The sequence below is a fragment of the Sciurus vulgaris genome, assembly GCF_902686455.1.
Source record: "Sciurus vulgaris genome assembly, chromosome: 9".
NCBI lineage: Eukaryota > Metazoa > Chordata > Mammalia > Rodentia > Sciuridae > Sciurus > Sciurus vulgaris.
Window position 1 is genome coordinate 79185585 of NC_136469.1, and position 20459 is coordinate 79206043.

General features: G+C 34.9%; 1 protein-coding gene across 4 annotated transcripts in view; it reads left to right on the top strand.

Annotated features, from left to right (window-relative positions):
• PRKG2 (protein kinase cGMP-dependent 2) overlaps positions 1-20459 on the top strand; it is a 112257-nt gene that overhangs the window by 75567 nt on the left and 16231 nt on the right. For all 4 annotated transcript variants that reach the window (XM_079153460.1, XM_079153461.1, XM_079153459.1 and 1 more), the window contains one exon: positions 18235-18398. In XM_079153460.1, coding sequence (XP_079009586.1) covers positions 18235-18398 — 164 coding nt within the window. The remainder of the gene's footprint in view (positions 1-18234; positions 18399-20459) is intronic.

Here is a 20459-nt window from a genome sequence, read left to right on the forward strand (position 1 = left end):
GATAAATGTAACTATTGGTAGTTGTTTTAAAATCTTTCCAGACAATTCTAATGGACAACCAAGATCGAAATCATATTAAACAGGCTCCTGAGGACAGAGACTCACTTGTTGTCCATATTTGTGGTCCACTGATGTCTAACAGGAATTCTCTTGCATGTTACAGTAAAGAATAAAAGATTACCAGTCAGGCAAAACTGCTTTCAGTGAGAAACTACAACACAACTGGATAGTGCTACCTGAGGAGAAGCCAAGGCACTTGGATCTCAGGAGGAAACCCCACAGGATAGGGAATCAAGACTGAGATTTTCTTGGTCCATTGTGATAATGTCTTAAAGACAATAAAACCATCTCTGAATACTTAAAAAAGTATCAAAAGTTACCCACTTCAGCCCTTTTATATAAGTAAATAATAATATTATTTACTGAGCAGTTACTATGCATAAAGATACTATACTAACCTTTGACAGTTAATCTGTTAACAATCTGTAACACAGATTTTATCGCCAACATGTTATAGTTGTGAAATTTAGCCATAGGAATTGATTTTGTTATGTGTGGCTGCTACATTCTCTCCCCATGGTAAAGAAGGAAAATAGAAGCCCTTTCATGTGAAATTTGGCTGACTTCCAAGAAACATTTTGATCCATTCAGGCTTTATTTTATCCATGAAAGATAGCTTTGAGAACTGGTGAGGTAGTACCAGAAGGCTTCAATCACTCCACTTATTCATAATTCCTTCATTGGTTATGCCTCCTACAGCTCTTGAGGGAAACCCTTTGGAGTATCCTAGAAGTAAAACCATCACAGGGGATGATGTCTATCTATTAGATTAATCTCTTCCTTCTCAGAGCTGTTTTTCAACAAAAGTTAGGACATAATCAGTATTTATAGCCATAGAAGTCAATGACTCCTGTATGCCATTGTGTCCATCTGCTAATTCATTTGCCAACCACCTAAATGAAGAGTAAGAACTAAAGCCTGTAGAGATTAAATAGTAAATGTTGAATATTTTCATTCTAGCTTTCTATTAAGCTAAATATCCTGAAATCCTCTTTCTATAAAATGTCTGAAAATACTAGGTGAGACATGGAAAGCAGTGTTACAAATGCATGGTTGTTATAAGACAGCAAGGGAGTTCCTCTAGGACTTGCAATAGTGGGTGGTAGAGAGATCAAACACCGAAGCTGCCATCTTGTGTGCACTAGAAGCCTTAGATTGTCTAGGGGTTTGATTTCAGTAGCTGTGTCTTTTGGGACCAGCAGACCAAGCTTTGGACCTGGGCAGTGTGGGAAATTTGAATCAGAGAACATTGTATAGAGCCAGGAATCACAGGGATTAAATTCTAAGAGAAAAACAACAACAACAACAAGAAACATATCAAATTTATAAAGACAGAGAACATGCAAGGAAACATGCTTTTCCCTGGCTCTTGGTGGAAGCACAGAAAAGGTCTCCTCTAAGAGTTCTTGGCCACAGGCTGGTTTTAATGGAGAGGTTGGTGTCCAGTCTTCAGGAATGGAAAAATCCAAGCCAGAATCCAAAAGGATCCATACTGGTGGCATGCCTAAGTTTCCAAGAACCAGTTTGTATTCTCTCTGGAAGAATATACTCTTAATTCTGCACACAAAGAACTCCTGAAGATAAAGTTCCAGGGAATGTGAGCTCACATTTTAAAAATAATAAAATAAATGTATGAAAAGAAAAAAGCTACCATGAGCATTAGTTTTCAGAAACAAAAAGAGGAGAAGCAGACACATAAACTCCTCATATATTGGATTAACTAGGTACAGAATATACAATGAACATATCTGATGTTTTTTAAAAAACAAAAGAGGATTAAAAATTGAGTGAGGAACAGAGGTTTTCAAAAATTATCTAACAGGTTTGGGAGAAAAACCTAACAGGTAAAGCATCTATTAATTAAGAATATAATAATTGAAATTAAATGTGCAATGGAAATTTTCATTAATGGTGGAGTAGTTTGCACTGAACTGTCCTCTTGGTGAGATTAGTTACGTGTGTAAATATGTGTAAAGACATTGGAAAACAATAAGAAATTGCTATGTAAAAGGGCACCACACTAGGTGAGAGCCACAGTTAAACAGCCATTACACAGCTCTTTTCTTGAGGACACTCCTCAGTATATTAGGAATGGGGAGTAAATCTTTATTGACAGCATACCTGATGATGAGGTAGTGGACATTCTTCTGATAGATTGTGAACAAGGCAAGAATATCTGATCTTATAACTTGTATTTAACATTTTCACAGAGTCTCATCAAGTGAAATAAATCAAGTTTGGGAGAAGAAATGTCAAATTTTAGAAAGGATGAGATTATCTGACTTTATTTGCAGACAACATGAATTTTTATGTAGGAAAGTCTAAAGAATCTATAAAAGATGTACTAGAATGAATAAATAAGTTAAGCATGATTGTAAATATAAAATCAATATACAAAACTATTTTCATATGTAGCAATAAAAATTAATAATGAGATAAAATAGCATTTATATCAATAATTATGAAATATATTAAGATAATATTAATTAAATTATAAAATAAATCTAATGTGTGAAGATACATAAAAATCTTACATTGAAAACCAAAAAATGTGACTGAGAAAAAATAACTAAATGGCAGTATATATTATGTTCATGGACTGTGTGACTAAATATTTGAGAAGGTATTCATTCTTCCCATATTGATCTGTGGATTCAATGTCATTGCAATCAAAATCTGAGAAGCTGGTTTTCAGAAATGATGTTTTTTCTGATATTTCCATGAAAATTCAGAATGTTCAAAAGTATCAATAACCAATTTGTAAAATAACAAAAGTGAAGAATTTGTATTATCTGATATGAAAGACTTACTATAAATATAAAACTTAAGTAATCAAAGCAGTTTGGCATTGGTATAAAGATAGACAAATAACTCAGTCTAGTAGAATAAAATCCAGAGATAGATATGCATAGTCAGCAAAAGAGAAGGTGCTAGTTTCTTCAGAAGGTATTGCTGAAACAACTCTATATCCGTAATTGCAAAAAAAGAGACCAGAATCTATACTCACATGGTATGCAAAAATTATTTCAAGATGGATCATAGACTTATAAACCATTTAGAAGTAAACATAATATATATATTCAAAACTTGGGGTAGGCAGAGATTTCCTAGAATACAAATAATACTGATCTTAAAAGAAAAAATGATGAATTGAATTTCATCAAAATTAAAAATTTCTAACTGGGTGCAATGGCACACACCTATAATCCCAGTGACTTGCAAGACTGAGGCAGGAGGATCACAAGTTCAAAACCAGCCTCAGCAACTTAGCAAGGTCCTAAACAACTTAGTGAGATCCTTGATCAAAATAAAATATAAAATGAGCTGGGGATGTGGCTCAGTGGTTAAGGGCCCCTGGGTTCAATCTCTGGTGCCCCCCCCCCCCCATGTAAACAATATTAAAATTTTCTGATTTTGAAAATATATGACCAAAGAAATGAAGAGTCATGCCATAAACTGGAAGAAAATATTTGTATTATTTATTTAATTGTCAGAGGGCTCATAGCTAGAATATATAAAGAACACCTAAAAATCAATAATAAAAACTTGAGCTACTGTATTTTTAAAATTGTCATAAACCTTGAAGAAACACTTTACAAATGAAAGTATAAGAATGATCACTTAGCCATATCACTAATTATCAAGGAAATATAAATTAAGACCACAAAGAAATACCATTTCATACCTAGTAGAATTATTATAGATTGAGAATGTCAAGTGTTGGTAAGGATGGTCCCCTACGCTTCTGATGGGAAAAGAAAACTGAAAATCATTTTAAAGAACAGTTAGTTTCTCATGGAGCCTAGCATACCTATTCTATGACAGGACATTGCACTTCTTGATATTTGCCCAGGAAAACTAAAATCACAGATTTAAATATATTAGGAACCAATGTCCATAACAACCTTATTTCTAACAGGCCCCAAACAAGAAATAACTTAGATATCCATCATCAATTGCATGTATTTACATATAGTAGTACTTACAGCAACAGAATGCTGTTTAGTAATAAAAAAGGAATGAATTACCATAGACAATAGCATGAATTAATTTTAAAAACCTTTAACAAAAAAAGCCACACATATGCATTATTACAGTGATAAAAATTGTATAGTATGTGATAGAAAGCAATATAATGAATGTCTGTGGGAGGAGCATTTGATTGGGAAAGAGCATGGAGAAATTTTCTGAGATAATGGGGATGCCTATATCCTGACCGTGTGGTGGTTGTGGTTACATGAATATAATCTGCATGAATTGTACACCAGAGATTTGTGCATTTTATTACCTGCAAATTATATGTCAATTTGCAAAATGTCAGGGAAAGGTTAAACAGTAGATGATTAACACAAACAGAAAAATCACGGAACTGAAAGAAAAAGTGATTTATATAGAATGTAGCATACAGCCATAAAATAAAAAAAGAAAGAGCAATGAAGACACTTAGAAAATAATGAGCAGTTCTTTAAAAGTTTAATAGTACTCCCAGACAAAAATACTATAGAGAACAAGGGAAAAGCAAGATTTCAATATACCATGACTGAGATTTTTCCAGAAATCATAAAAAGACACCAATCAGGTAAAGGAACTCCAAATTCAAATTATATTTATTAAAACTCTTCTTTATGTTTAACAAGTCACTCCAAAACATAATGACCTACAGCAGCAATAGATTGTAAAAGCTATTTTCTGTTTCTGCAGTTTGGGAATTTGGAAATGGTTCAGCTAGATGATTCTGACTCCAGATCCCTCATGGAGTCTTGGTTAGATGTTGGCTGGGGCCGCTGTCACCTGGAGACTGGCACATATGCTAGGGCTGGAGTATCAGTCCCAATGTGACTCATTCATATGGCTGGCAAGGTGGTGCTGGATGTTGGCTGGAGGCCTTAATTCTCTACATAGGCCTCTTCACAGGACTGGCTGAATGTTCTCATGGCATGGCAGTTGCTTTCTCTTGGAGTAAGTCTTCCAAGCACTGAGAACTTTTACCTGCCTTTAAGACCTACTCTCTGAGGTCACATACCAGCACTTGCACTGTTTTCTGTTGAACTGATGGGGGAGGGTATACAACTCAATACCAGGGGAAGTGGCTCATGGGGGTTTCTTTGGATGTTGGCTATTGTAGTAGTGAAAGTATGGAACTAAAACAGAGAATACCTTAAAAGTCATCAAAAGGAAAGGGAAGTTTATGTAAACTGAAAGGAACAAAGGAATAAAAAACCAGACTTTTAGCAGACATCTCACCAGCAACAATAGAAGTCAGAAGGTAGTAGACTGTCTTAAACATTTTAAGAGAAATAACTACAAACTTCATTTGTAAGCCCAGAAAACAAAGTTCAAAGATGTTTACTCCTATGCACAAAAGTTACGCTTATAGGGGGAGAAAAATAATCCCTCTTGAAGGCTCTGGGATGCCACAAGGAGTGATGGCCATAGAGAAATGGTAAACACGTCAAGTCATTTAAAAATCATGGTAAAAATTAATAATCATCATTGCAATTTATAGTATTAAAATGAGAAAATACTAAATACTTGAAAACCAGTGTCATATAAACTGAGTGTGAGAGTAATTAAAATTAAAGTAGGAAGAGAAAATGTCATTTTAAAAGAAGGCAGCAAAGAAGAAACAAATCCAGAAAACAGAGAGAAAGTACAAATTGAGGAAGTGGAAAGAAATCTAATATATGTAAATATACTTAACTCTCCAGAGAAAAATGATTGTCAGATAGATTTATAAAATAAAGGTCAGCTTGATGGGGCTTGTAAGAGAAACACCTAAAATAGGAGGAAGCAGAAAGGTTGAAATTAAGATGGGAAAAGATGTGCCTGGGAAATATTAAACCAATTAAAATACAGGTTTCATCATGTTAATATCAGGGAAGGTGTGTTCCTAGAGATAAAGAAGTTATGATAGGATAATGAAAGGCCCCTTTTAGCAAGATGATGTAAATATTCCAGCCTTTTATTTACCTAATAAAATGCTTTAAAAATAAACAGCAGGATATTGCAGAATAAAGAGATATGAACAATTGTAGACATTTTAATACACCTCTCTCAGAAATTGCTAGGACATTTAGACCCCCACTTAAGCGATAGAAGATGTATATAACACAATTAATAAATTTGATCTAATAGGGCTTGTAAAATACTTAATTTAATGAGTGACTCAGCTGTCACTCATAAATAGGTGGAGAATACACATGAACAATTTGATCATCTCTTAGGTCATTAAGCACGTTTCAGCAAATAACAAAAATAGGAACTGACTGTTAGCTGGAAGCCCAGCAGAGTGGCCTTGGTTGAGAGTTCCTGAGGGTGCTGCAGTAGGGGTGGGGTGCCTTGTGACAGCTCAGTAGGAATGCTCTCTGGATGATGGGCCCTGAGTAGTCCAACTTCGGACAGAAGTGTCTTTAAGGATGGAAGGCTCCTTCTGAGAGTTCCTGTAGTCTCATCCTACAAACTCTAACAAGTACATTTTCATCCTCCTTCTTCAGTTTCCTGCAGTGTCTAGGAGGGGTGAGACACCTAATGAAAGTAAGGAAAAGTAAATTTTTTTCCAGTTAGTGATAAAACAGGAATAACTTGGGGGAAATTTTTCCTAAATAAGAGAAAAACCTGGATTTTGTAAGTGTGTCTCTAGAAGGCTATAGAAGTGTACCCTTTTGTGATAATTACAACAATGATCTTATGGGAAGGGCTGAAGACCTCATTCCACTCTTCCTGCCCAAGTCATGACTGAGATTGGCTGGCTTACTCCTAAATGAATCTCCCCTGGAACCAAGCTGTCTTCATCAGAAAATGCAGGGGTGCAGATTAAGGATTAAAGAACTACAGGAACATGAATACTCTCACATCATTGTCCTTCACCTCCTGTCCTGTCATTTCTTACATCATCTTTTTCCACTTCCTAGGCCAACGACAGCTGATAAAGGCAATAGCATTTTCAAACCCTTTTTCTGGCTAAAATGAATGAATCAAGAACAACATTAAGATGCAGGACAATACATAAAATGTTTAAAGAATACCTGCCTTGTTCTCAGCCCAAGCAGAGTTTATGTAATAGTTAACCATTTGGGGGTTGTTCAGGAGCAGTCTTCATTGTAGTCAAATAAATCTCAGTTGTCACTCATCAAGTGAACATTTGACGTGATTGTGGAATTAACTGCTGTGTACAATGCACCTCAGCCAAAATTCAGTCTTCCCAGATGCTTTTGCACAGGGTACAGTAACACAGCAGCTTAATTTTAGTTATATTGAATTTTATTACATAATAAAAGGGTAGTATAGAACATATTAAATATTGATATCATTGCTCATCTTTATGATCTATCTGCTTCCTTCTACCAATAGCCCCATGACAACAACCATGCTTGGAGTGTTTGCTGCTGAACTGATCGTATTGATTAGCATGTAAAGAATGAAGGAGCAGCCAAGAGGCAGTGCTGCTCTCACTCTCAAAATAGGCACATGTAGTTCTTGTTCACTGATCTTAATGTATTTAAAGAAAAACTCAGTAACAACAACAAACAGGAAGAAGCCACTAACAAAAATCGTAACTGGTCTTGGTGGAGTTTTAAAGATACTGCACAATGACTCAACAAGCAGTGAAGAAAACTTTAATGAATATTGAAGAACGGTGCACAATAGAGGGTGCACTACATATCAGCATAGGTGGGCTGCAACAGCTAGGCTTATATTTAAAGCCTTATCTGTTTCAGCTAGGAAATAAAAAAAGGTTAAAAATTAATGAGCTAAGGGTTGAGGATTTAGCTCAGCGGCAGAGTGCTTGCTTATCACACACAATGCCCAGGTTTGATCCCCTGGTGGTGGGGGGCAGTGGAGGATCGGGGATTGGGAGGGAAATCAGGGACCTAAATATCCAACTTAAGAAGATAAGAAAAAGAAAAACAAAGGAAAAAATAAAGAACATGAACTAGTAAAACAAAATTAAAAAGGATAGTCGCTAAGTTGGTTTTCTGAAAAGTTAGATAAAATTTTAAAAATTTGTGTGAATACTGTTCAAAAGAAGAGGATGTATAAATAAATACTCTTATGAATGAACATAATTAGGTAAAGCAGAGATTTATGTGGATCAGCAAGTACTATGTATGAAATCTTAAATGAAATGGAAAAGATTCACAAGACACCTAATCAAACAAGCAGAAATAGAAAATCTGAGTGATCTTACACCTTTGAAAAAGTAGTGACTTCAAAGATCTTTAATGTTAAAATTATGGATATCTTTCCAAAATTGGTAAGAGATGACTCTTATTTTATGGAATTAGTTAATGTGAACATAGTTCTCCCAAAAAAATGCCCTAAAAAGGATAAATTAATATCCAGTCTTACTCATGAATCCAGAGCAAAATCAGGAGAATATTATAAAACTGACTGATGCTGTGAATACGAATTCATAACAATGCATCATAACCAGGTTGGATGCATCTCAGGAATGTAAACACACAGCCAGCCATTGGGCTTCCAATTCCACGTGTAAAGAACTTGATGTTGCCACCTAGTAAGTAAAGAGTTGAACAGACTGGAAGAACAACTCTTCCTGGATCTGTAAGAGAGAGGGGAGAACACAGGGAAAACTAATGCCCCCACGTCTGAAGAGAGAGACATGGGAATACAGGGAGTGAAAACACTCACAGGAGCAGAGACTCACCAGGGGAAACCTCCTCCATGTGCTGTGGAAGGAGACCGTAACTGTAACTGATGAGTTACTCTGCAGAGTTCAAAACTCCAGAAACTCCAGAAGGCCTAGACATTGGCGGAAGGGGACACTTATTAGTCCTCCAGGAGTTCTACTGTATTCTCATGGTAGATATCACAGGAAGGATAAATGGTTTTGATGGGCTCATTAGTAGATTAGACAAAATTAATAAAATAATTTCTAAGTTTGAAGATATCTAAATAGAAATCTCTAAAACTGAAAATCAGAGAGATAAAAAGATTGGGTTGTGGGGGACACCAGAATATCCAAGGACTGTGGAACAACTATTGAAGGGATAATACAAACTTGATGGAATGGGGACAGAAGCAGTATTTGAAAGAATAATGACTGAGAGTTACTCCAAATTAATGTCAGGTACCGCTTACAGATGCAGGAAGTGCAGAGCATATTATGCCTCTATATGTAGGTGAAAAGAATGAAAACAGTAATCCACCAAGGGATGGAGAGTAATTAGGACTATTTTGTTAGCAAATCTGTGAAGTGGAATAATGTCATTTGGATACTTGAATGTGGACATTACCATGTCTGCTTGGAACACATGGAATGAACCTACATGGAATGAACCTAGAAATTGATAACAGAAAGATAACTGGAAAATTCCAAAACACATGGACATTAAGCAACACACTAACAGATAACACATGGGTCTATAAAGAAATCTGAACAGAAATTTTAAAATATTTTGAACTAAATGAAAACGAAACACAACTTACCAAAATTTATGGAATGCAACCAAAGTAGAACTTGTAGAGAAATCTCTAACATTCAGTGATATATTAGGAAAGAATCTAAAATAATCATCTTCGCTTCTACCTTAGGAAACTAGAAAAAAAGAAAGTGAAATTCAAAGTAAGCAGAAGAGAATAATTAATAATTTGTGCAGAAATTATTGAAGTAGGTAACAAGAAATCAACAAAGAAAGTCAACGAAACCAACAGCCAATTCTTTGAAAAGATCAATAAAATCAGTACATCTCTAGCCTTAGAACTAAGAAAAGAGAGAGACGTCAGGGAAGGAACAAATTACTAATATCAGAAATGAAAAAGGGGTACAATGACAGAATTTAGGGATATTTACAGGATAATGTAGGACTACTGTGAAAGATGTATTTCCACAAATTTGGTAAACTGCATGTAGTTAACTGATTCCTTGAAAGATAAGATCAGTTGAAAGTCAAAAAAGAAAACAATCTGAAGAGTTCTATATCTATTTAAGAAATAGAATAAATAATCAATAACCTTTCAAATTAGGAAGCACCAGCCTCAGTTGGGTTCACTGGTGAATTCCAGCCCACATTTGAAGAAAAAAATTATACCAATTCTCTATGGTGCCTTTCAGAAGTTAAAGCAGAGGAAATTCTTCCTAATTCATTCTTTCTTATTGGTGGATTATAATTATATATAATAGTGGGATTCATTGTTACATGTTTGTACATGTGTAGCCTTGCCCTACTATCAAAAGTAGACAAAGGCATTACAGGAAAAGAAAACTACAGGGAAGATCTCTCATATACATAGATGTAGAAGTTCACAACAAAATATTAGCAAGTTGAATTCAACAATGCATAAAAAATAATTATACACCAAAGTAAAATTAACTTTACCCCAGGGATGCAAGGCTAGTTCAACCTTTGAAAATCAATTAATGTAATCCATCACATCAACAGGCTAAAATAAAAATCATACTCATATCAATAATTATAGAAAAGGCATTAGACAAAATCTGTCACCACTCATGATTTTAAAAAAAAAAATCTTTCAGTAAACTAGGAAAAGAAAGACATTTTCTCAACTCAATATAACAAATATCTACAAAAACCCTACTTCTAATATTATATTTAATGGTGAGCAACTAGAAGCCTTTCCTCTATGGTCAGAAAAAGTAAGGATGTTCCTTTTCATCATGCTTTTTCAACATCATACTATAAGTCCTAGTTAATGTAATAAGAGAAGGAAATAGAAGGTATGCAGAGTGGGAGGAAGGAAATAAAATTTTCTTTATTCACGGACAATACTATCATCCATGCATAAAATCAAAAAGAATGAGCAAAAAAAAAAAAAAAATATCTCTTGGAACCAGTAAGCAATTACAGCAAGGTCACAGAATATAAGGTTTACATATAAAAGTCAGTTGCTTTCCTAGATGCTAGCAATTACTAAGTGGAATTTGAAATAAAAACACCATTATATTTACATTAGCACTCCTACAGTGAAATATTTGGGTTTAAACATAAGAAAATGTGTAAATAACCTATATAAGCAAAACAACAAAACCTTGCTGAAAGGAATAAAAAAACCTAAATATTGGAGAGCTACTTGTTGTTCATGAATAGGAATACTCTATAGCCTCACAATGCCAGTTCTTCCCAACTTGATATTAGATTCTCTGCAATCCTAATCAGAATCCCATCAAGTTACCTGATGGATAATGACACACTGATTCTAAAGTTTATATGGGGAGGCAAAGACCCAGAGGAGTCAGCACAACATTGAAGAACAAAGTCAGAGGACTGACACTACCTGATGTAGCTACAGTAATGAAGACAGAGGGATATTGACTAAACAATGGCCCAGAGGTAGATCCACATAGGCAGAGTCAACTTTGGCAAAGGAGCAAAGGCATATATAAAGCGGAGTCAGTTTTTTCAACAAATGGTGCTGGAGTAGCTGTATATCCACATACGAAAATGGAATCTAGGCACATGACCTTACACCCTTCTACCCCCTTCACAAAAATTAACTCACAATGGATCATAGACATAAATATAAGATTCAAAGCCATACAAATCCTAGAAAATAATATGAGAGAACAACTACTTGACTTTGGGTATTGTGATGACTTTTAAAATATGTATCAAAGGCCTTGGTACAGGAGAGAAATAATTGGTTAGCTAGACTTCATTTAAATTAAAAACTTGCTCTGTGAAAGACAATGCCAAGAGAAGGAAAATATAAACCTCAAAGTAGGAGAAAATATTTTTAAAAGACACATCTAATAAAGGACTATTATTGAAGTGTATAAAGTACACTTAAAATAAGAAGAAGAAAATTAAGAACTTTATTAAATAATGGACAAAATACCTGTGCAGACATCTCACTTCAGGAGATATACAGATGTCTAATAAGCATATGAAAAGATATCTAAAATCATAGATCATTAGGGGTTTAAACATTAAAACAGCAAAATATCACTCCACACCTTCTAGAGTGATTACATCTAGAACATGACAACACCAAGTGCTGGCGAGGATGTGGAGCCATGGTGGAAATGCAACACCACACACACTTTGGTGGACAGTTTTCTGGTTTCTCAACCATATTAAACATACACTAACTATATGATTTAGCAATCCTAATCCTTGACATTTAGCCAAAGAAGTTGAAAACTGATGTTCACTTAAACACCTTCATGCAGCTGTTCATGGTAGTTTAATTCATAATTGCCAAATCTTAGAAGCAACCGAGATGCCCTTCAGTAGGTGAATGGATAGACTGGTAAATCCAGAAAATGGAATATTATTCAATGCTAAAAGGCAATGAACTATCGAAGCCATGACAACTCATGGAGGAACCTTAAATGTATGTTACAAAGTGAAAAAAAGTCCAATCTGGAAAGGCTACTATATACTGTTTCATTTCAAATGCATCACCTTTTGTGAAAAGCAAAACTACTAGAGACTGTGAAAAGACCAGTGGTTGCCAAGCTTTGGGGTGTGGGAGAAGAATGAGTACAACATATTTTTAGGGAAGTAAAAATACTCGTATGATATATAATGATGGATACATGAAATCATGTTTGTTGAATATGAAGTATGGACTTTGGGTGGTGTGTTGAATGTACCACTCAGGTGGGGGACATTGATGATTGGAAGACTATATGTGTGGGGGAGCAACAAGTACATGAGAAATTTCTGCACTATTCCCCTTAATCTCACTGACTGTTCTAAAAGTATTAAAAATTTTGAAAAATCCTATTAAACTATCACCTTAACAGATTAGAGTAGAAAAAAATATAATCATGTCATAGTTGCAGAGAAAATTTTGATACATTCAGTTATAATAAAATTTCTTAGCTAACCAGAAATAGAAATAAATTTAATTGATCCATTGAAATATACCTAACAAAATTTAGAATAAGCACTGTACATAATGCTTAAACACTAGAAGTCTTCTCTTGAAATTAGGACCCCAATTCAGCATTTCATTTACCAATGAAGTAAGGTAGAGATAAACTTAAAAAACAGATTGAAAACTAAAGGACAAAACCTACTAGTTGATAACAATTAATGCTATAGAAATCCAAAGAGGACAGATATTAGAATTGAGGAGAGAGTTTAAATGTGGTTACAGCATGTAAAACTATTAGTATAAAAATTCAACCAGAAACATAGTTGATAGAGATAAAAATGCCATTTATGAAAAAAAAGTGTCTATAACCAAGTACAGCAAAAATGTTCAACAACTTTATTGAGAAATTCATAAAAATATATTTAAAAGATACTAAAAGACCTAAATTAATAGGTAATGTTGTTCATTCTCTCTTCTGGGCACAGAGCTAGACAGTTCCATTCAGCCCTTTTTCTGGTTAGTTGTGACCATGTGACACAGTTCTGTTTAGTGAAATGTTAGCAAAAATGATGTGTACTTCTCACACACCTGGCCTATAAAAATTCTGCAATGGGTCTCTGTACTCTTTCTGACTTGTTGCCAACAAACATGGCTGATTTGAAGTTAGCAGAGTCCTGAGATAGAAGGAGCCTGTCTTCCTGAATGACTGTTTAGTGGAGATCCACTTGCTACTCAGGAAAGCACAGAATGCAAGAAAGAAGTACATTAACATAGAGTTTAAGCTTTTATACCTTCTTGGATGTATTTGTTGCAGCAACTAGCATTATTTACCCTAACTTAGAAAGATATATTATGTTTCAAAACAGACAGAATCAACATCCTAAAGATATCAATACTGTGCATGTTGATCTACAGAATTGATACACTTCCAGTGGAAATCCCAGCAGAGATTTTCATGAAAGTTTGAAAAGCTGATTCTAAAATTTATGAAGAACACCCAAGGGTCAAGAATAGTGAGACATTTTTGAAGACAAAGAGAACAGGTTGGGAGGAAATTGCTTTCTCAGATATGAAGAGATAATTATAATGCTATAGCTCAAACTAATTACTAATGGAGGAAGTATAAGTTAAATCCACTGTAATTTTGTACTCACAGATGGCAAAAGGGAAATGTTTATATTATTAAATCATTGTGAGAATGTAGGGCAATTAGAATTTTTATGCACTTCTGGTAAAGAGAGTACCAATATAGTATGATCTCTTTGGAAAGTAAAGTTGGCAGTAGCTAATAAATTTGAAGATGCCATATCTTTGACCCATCCTTTCTACTCTCTTATACACATCTGCTAGATAACATGGAAAACAATGCTATTAGAAGAATTTTGGAGTAGCCTATAGTTGGAAATAACACAGGTGTTCACCAACAGTAGAATGGACAAAAATCATAGTGTGTTAATTAAATGGTGTTATGATACAGCAGTGAAAATGGACTTAAGGATGGCTTAAATTCACAAATATAATTTTGAATAATAAAATAGGCAATTTGCCCCTAATAGATAAGATCTCCCTAAAGTTTATAATATAAAATTTTATCACTTATAGGGATCCTAGATATGTGGCAAAAGTAAAAATGAATGCAAGCAAGTGATAAGTGCAGATGTCAGGGGAACAGAGATCTCTTGGCACTGAGCAAGAAGACATTCTGCAAAAAGCACAGGGATCTTCCATTGTTGGCTTTCCTCTAGTTATTTAACTGGCTGGTGGCTTTCCTCTAGTTATTTACAGGGGAATTCATTCTCATGCTTTATAACTTGTATACATGTCACATTGTGTGTGTGTGTGTGTGTGTGTGTGTGTGTGTATAAAATTTTCTAACTTAAAAGTAAAACTAATCATCAGCTCCAACAATATTCTATTGCCAGGTCATTAAGCTAGACTTAGTAAGTGACAGTTTTTCCCATCAGTGTGCTACTACTTCTCTCTTAAATACTTTCTACCTCTTCATCAACTTACCTCTACAGACAAGGTTCCTGTAGAGCCTGGTTCAAGCTTCAGCTCATACAAGTGCCCATGACCTTCCTAGACTTCAGTATATCTTATTGAAACCCATATTAGCAGTTACCTCTTCAATTTTTTTTTCACTAAACATGTTGAAAATCTGTGTTACAAATTCTGTAAGGTACAAAATAAGTAGATATAAGGTCTCTTCTTAAGGAACTAGATTTACTCACGCCCAATTAGATAATACTACCATTACAGATGTAATTGTGGAATATAAGCAGTGTTAGAGACCCTTATAAGAGAGGAATTGGTTCTTTGATTCAAAGAAATTTTCAGAGACGGTGGCATGAGATGAGCCTCAAAGGATTTTTCCAGTTTGCCTTTGTACACGCAAATTATCCCTTCATCTTGCCCATCTTCTTCCACTAAATACTCTGATCATTTTACCTGAGTCTCCATACCCCATAAGGAGCAGGCCATGTGTGAAAGGGTCATCCACACATACCTTACTTAGCCCTCCTCCTCTCTCTCTCACTTGATGGGAGTCACTGATTGTTGCCTGTTTAGAGGATGGACAGAAGTATCTGAAGGACAACTTTGGTTGTTGGCAGACAGGATGAACAGATTCCATTTTACCCTTGTCTAGACTTGGGTAAAGAAAGTGCCCTAAAAATGCCACATAAATACTATTTTGGAATGTTATGTCTCCATGAATCATCTGGCTTAATTAGACTGGTCATTTTGTGTTCATATTTATGTGACTGAGAGAACCAATATCTGACAAATTTTCTGACCTAGAGAGAAACTTCTGGGAAAAAGCTCATACTTCTCGGACACAGCTCCAGCAAGCCACAGTGCTAATTTTTCTATTTCTCAATGATGCAGTCATGACTACAGAGGTGGAAGTATCTTAAAACCTTCTTAAATTTATTAAAATCTTTGAAAACTTAATGATTTTAAGCTTTTAGCTTAATTTAAGCCATTTTTAATAATGGAAATTTAATAGAAACAAAGGAGAATCTGTAGTAAGTTTCTCCAGAGATCTTTCTTGAAAGCTAGTACAATGTGAGGGAAAAGAAGCAGGGGTCTATTTTCTTATCTCCTAGAATGATCCTTTTAAGACATAAGTCAGGCCATACCATGGTACATCTTTCTCTTATCCTATGATGACTTCTTAGAAGAAAAATCCAAAGTTCTTTCTGTGGCTTACAAACCCACTCCAGAATCTGCCCTTACTTCCTGCATCTCTCCCCCTCCCATATTATGACCCAACCACACTGGCCTTCCCAGGCCTTGAACTTAACCACGCATGTTCCCATCTCAGACCTTTCCTCCTGGCAGAATCACTTTTTACAGAACTCCACTCAGATTTCTACTCAAATCTGCTCAAATGCTTCCTTCTCATGGGTTGGTTTTTCCTGGTCACCTTATTTCAGGTACAATTCTTACTGCTCTCTGTGCCTCATTCTGCTGTATGTTTCTTTATACATATGCCACCTCTGACATAATGACATTATAATTATAAGCTTGTTATCTTTCTCTTTTTCTCAGTGTAAACTCTGCCAGGACTGGGGCTTTGTCTGCATCCTGGTGCTTGGTGTATAGTAATGTTCAATAAATATTCATTAAATAAACAAATGAAGTAACTTGTCATTGCCCAGAGGGGATAGGGTAAAGAAAAGATGGAGGCTTTGTTTAGTATCCATGGTGATGCGTGACAGAAAGAACCTGATTTTATAGAAAACTTAAAGAACTTGACATAGAAGATGTGGAGTCTTCTCTATTAAGCACATGACTGGGTAGGTCTGAATGTCAGTTTTCTCTCACTAAATGGAGTAAACCAAAGTTGAAATGATTTAAGAAGATAAAGTGATAAGATTTCATAAATTCCAAAAATTTTATATAATTATTACCATCTATGGGCCAATATGCAAATATAAGAGCAGAACTAGCAATTCAAATTAAAATATTACCACTTTAAAGCTGGAAAATCTCTTTTAAATAGCTAATAAATGTTCAGTCATTCTTAAAGGGGAAATTAAATGCAATTAAAAAATGAGTTGAGAAGCAGTTATAAACCAACAAAATATACTATTTCCACTATTTGTGAGTACAAATGCATCTATAAGTGTTGCTTTATTGTCTCTTAAAATTCAGTCTTTATAAAATTAACTGCAATTTTCATATTGGTTTCTTCTCTGAGGAGTAAGTAGATGTGTTAATCTCAGCAGGTTACAGATTTTAATTTTATAATATCCCCAGTGATCTCCTAGATATAATCTTTGTGAATTGTTCTGTTTGGATGAAAGAAAACAGTAAAAGCCTACTTTGAATTAGGTTATGTAGATTCCCTTTTCCTAGTATGGAAATTCTTGCTATTGTGTGATAAGAACAAATCATCTATAAGATGGTAACTTTCTAAGAAATTTAAGGTAAAATAAGGTTTTTAAATATTTGAATAAATAATGGGGCATGGATTTTATAACTCACTGGGATTACACTTTTTTAAGTTAAGGCTTACTTTGATATGTTAACTTTGTTAATTTAATTCTTTAGCCAAGATTATTGCCATATTGTTGAGATCATTCATGTGTAATGACGTTGTTAAATGTGCATGTTGAAGCCTGGGCACAATTTGTGTGCCTGTTTACTCGAGGGAACTGGAACCATGGTTTTGTTAAAATAGTATCTGTATATATTAGAGATGAAAAATATGTGCTAAACACCCCTGCACAGGGCTGACCAACTGTTGGTTGTGCAGGGTGGGTTACAGTTAGATACACTGCCTCAATTCAGTGAAGGGGCCTCTATAGCTCCGGCTTTCTTTCCTGTCTATTCTGTGCACAGAGTTCATTGAGCAGAGGCCCAGAGAGGTGGGAGAACCCATTCTGAAAAGATAGAGAAGAGGGTCACTGATTATTTACCCTAGGAGAGTCCCTAGTTCCCTCCAGGACAACCTCAGAGTCATGTCCCAGTAATATCCCTCCAACCCTATTCCCCCAACCACGTGGTTTTACATGATGGAGCTTTATACACCCAGGGCTGCATCACTTCCCCTTTCTCATTTCTTACCATTGAATACCACCAACACACTGAAATTTGCTTTCAGTACTGTTGGTTGGGAGCATATTAACAAATTTGAATTGTTATCTAAGGTTGACGGGAATAGAGGTGAGTGCCACTAGATTTATATATGATTCTGCAGATGTATGTAAGACAGAGAGAGGCAGAGACCGTGTATGTGGTGCATGTGCACATGTGTGCACTTAAGAAAGGGTGGGAGTGTAGAAAGATTTAGGAAGTCAGTGGCAGACTTAAAGAGGAACATAAGTTTTAATCTCTGACATTTTCTTTGACATTCTTTTCCAGGTTGACTTTGGATTTGCTAAAAAAATAGGTTCTGGGCAGAAAACGTGGACATTTTGTGGGACTCCAGAGTATGTAGCTCCTGAGGTCATTCTCAACAAAGGACATGACTTCAGTGTGGACTTTTGGTCCCTGGGAATTCTAGTGTATGAGCTCCTAACCGGCAAGTAAGTGCATACCTTCCAGTATTGTTCAGACGCTTCTTTAGAGAAGTGTAGGAATCACTCACTAATGATGAAAATGTATAATTCAGAAATTTAAAATATTTTTGAAATACTTTTATTAAGTATGTTGCCTTTTTCTCTTTACACTGTTTCAAATACGGTGAGCTTGTAAGTTTATGGCATGCCAGAAAAGATTCAGGAATTTGAAAGAAAGAAGTACAGAATTGCCATGTTTTAACTAACATTTCAAGTTACCTTATTGATGGTGATATATTGAATACGTGAAGGCTTACTTTGATGATCCAGCAAAATAAGAGAAGGAGTGAATGTTTTTGATGAAAGTTTTGAGTGATGTTATCACTTCCTCATTTTTAAATTTGTTAATAAGCTATTTTCCTAGTTCAGTTAAATTCATTGATCAATCAAACTACATTTATTCATATTCTTCCATCCTCCCAACATATCATTAACCAGAAATGCAAGAGAAAGCCATACTGCTGTATTTAAGTTCTCATCTTCTTGCCAACTCCTTTCTAGAGGTGTTAATGAACACAGACAAGACTCAACAGGGGTTTTAGCAGTTAAAATTGAATTGTAATTTCCAAAGAGATGAAAAGACTATATTAATGAATCCAGGATCCCAAATATTTAACACACATACACATGTACAGACACATGCATATGCACATATATCATAGAATCTATGTAGTATTTGCTCACATTTGTAAAACACTTCACAGTTTACAAAGCACTTATGTAAGCATTATATCTAGTTTAGTCTTCATAAACTGGTGTGGAAGATAAGGCAGGAATTTTTATTATTATTTTATGATTCAAGTTTTATTATGATTATTTTATGACTTAAATTTTATAGATTAGAAAACCAGTGAGAAAGCTACCTACAAAGATCAGCAAATTAATCTCAAGTCTTCTGGTTCTAAATGAGATGCACTTCTCATCACACCCGTGACTTTGTATCTGTTTACGATACAACACATGGACACACACAGAACTCAAATCAATCTTCTACCTCTTTTTCTCATTAACTGATTAGATCTTCCTTACAACAATTTATAACCAAATATTCTCAGTCTTAATTTCAGAGAGAATTTACATATGGAATCATTTAAGAAGTACTGGGATGGGTCCATGGGAGGGGGATAGAAATCTCAAACACATACTTGAGAAAAAGAGAGCCTTGTGGAATCACATAGAACCTTCTTGAATTTTTTTTTGTTGTTGTTGTTTTTCTTTTCACTGCTCTACCACTGAGTTACCCCTGCATCTCTTCTTGAACTTTTTATACGAAAAGCTTCAATATTAGTTTACATGTGTCTACATTCAACATCTTTGTACATGTTGGGCAGATAGATATGAAAGATTGTTCTATATTATCTGTAATCATTTCCAAATATTTATTGCTTAAGATTATGAAGGAAAGAAGGGAAATTTTCCAGGGAGTCACTCAGAGAACATTGTTTAAGATTTTGGGCACAAGGAATTCTATTTTGAGAATTTGTTTCATCATTTTAGAAATTTCAGCTGCATTTCTGGGAGATGAACAACGGTACCTGTAGGTGACTGGAGAATATACATCTCAATCTTCATCACACAGACTAAATTGTTATGAGAAATAGGGAAATAAAATGAGAAAATAAGGAAGGGGGAAAATCCCAACCCTTTGGAATTGCTAAAGTAGCCTTGAACTGTCATAAAGAAGTTGGGGAATTGTTTTTGCAAACATTTTCAGGGTAGGGCAGGAGAAAAGTTAATTTTAAATGCCCTGAACTCTAGAGAGGCAGGAGGTAAATGAAAATGAAAAAAGACCTAAAGAATAATATGAAACAAAATAATATAGTTTAAAGTATATCTATGTGTGTGTGTTTAAAATATCTTACCAGTTTTTTTGTTTCCTACCTTCTCATTACAAGTGAAACCTAGATTGTTAAAAAGTCAGTACATTGCCTTTGTTTCAAGTTTATTACCAAGGGTGGGAACTCTCAGTATCAAAAGATCTCTAGCATGGCTAAAATACAGAAGAGTAGTAGAAATCATCTTTATTGA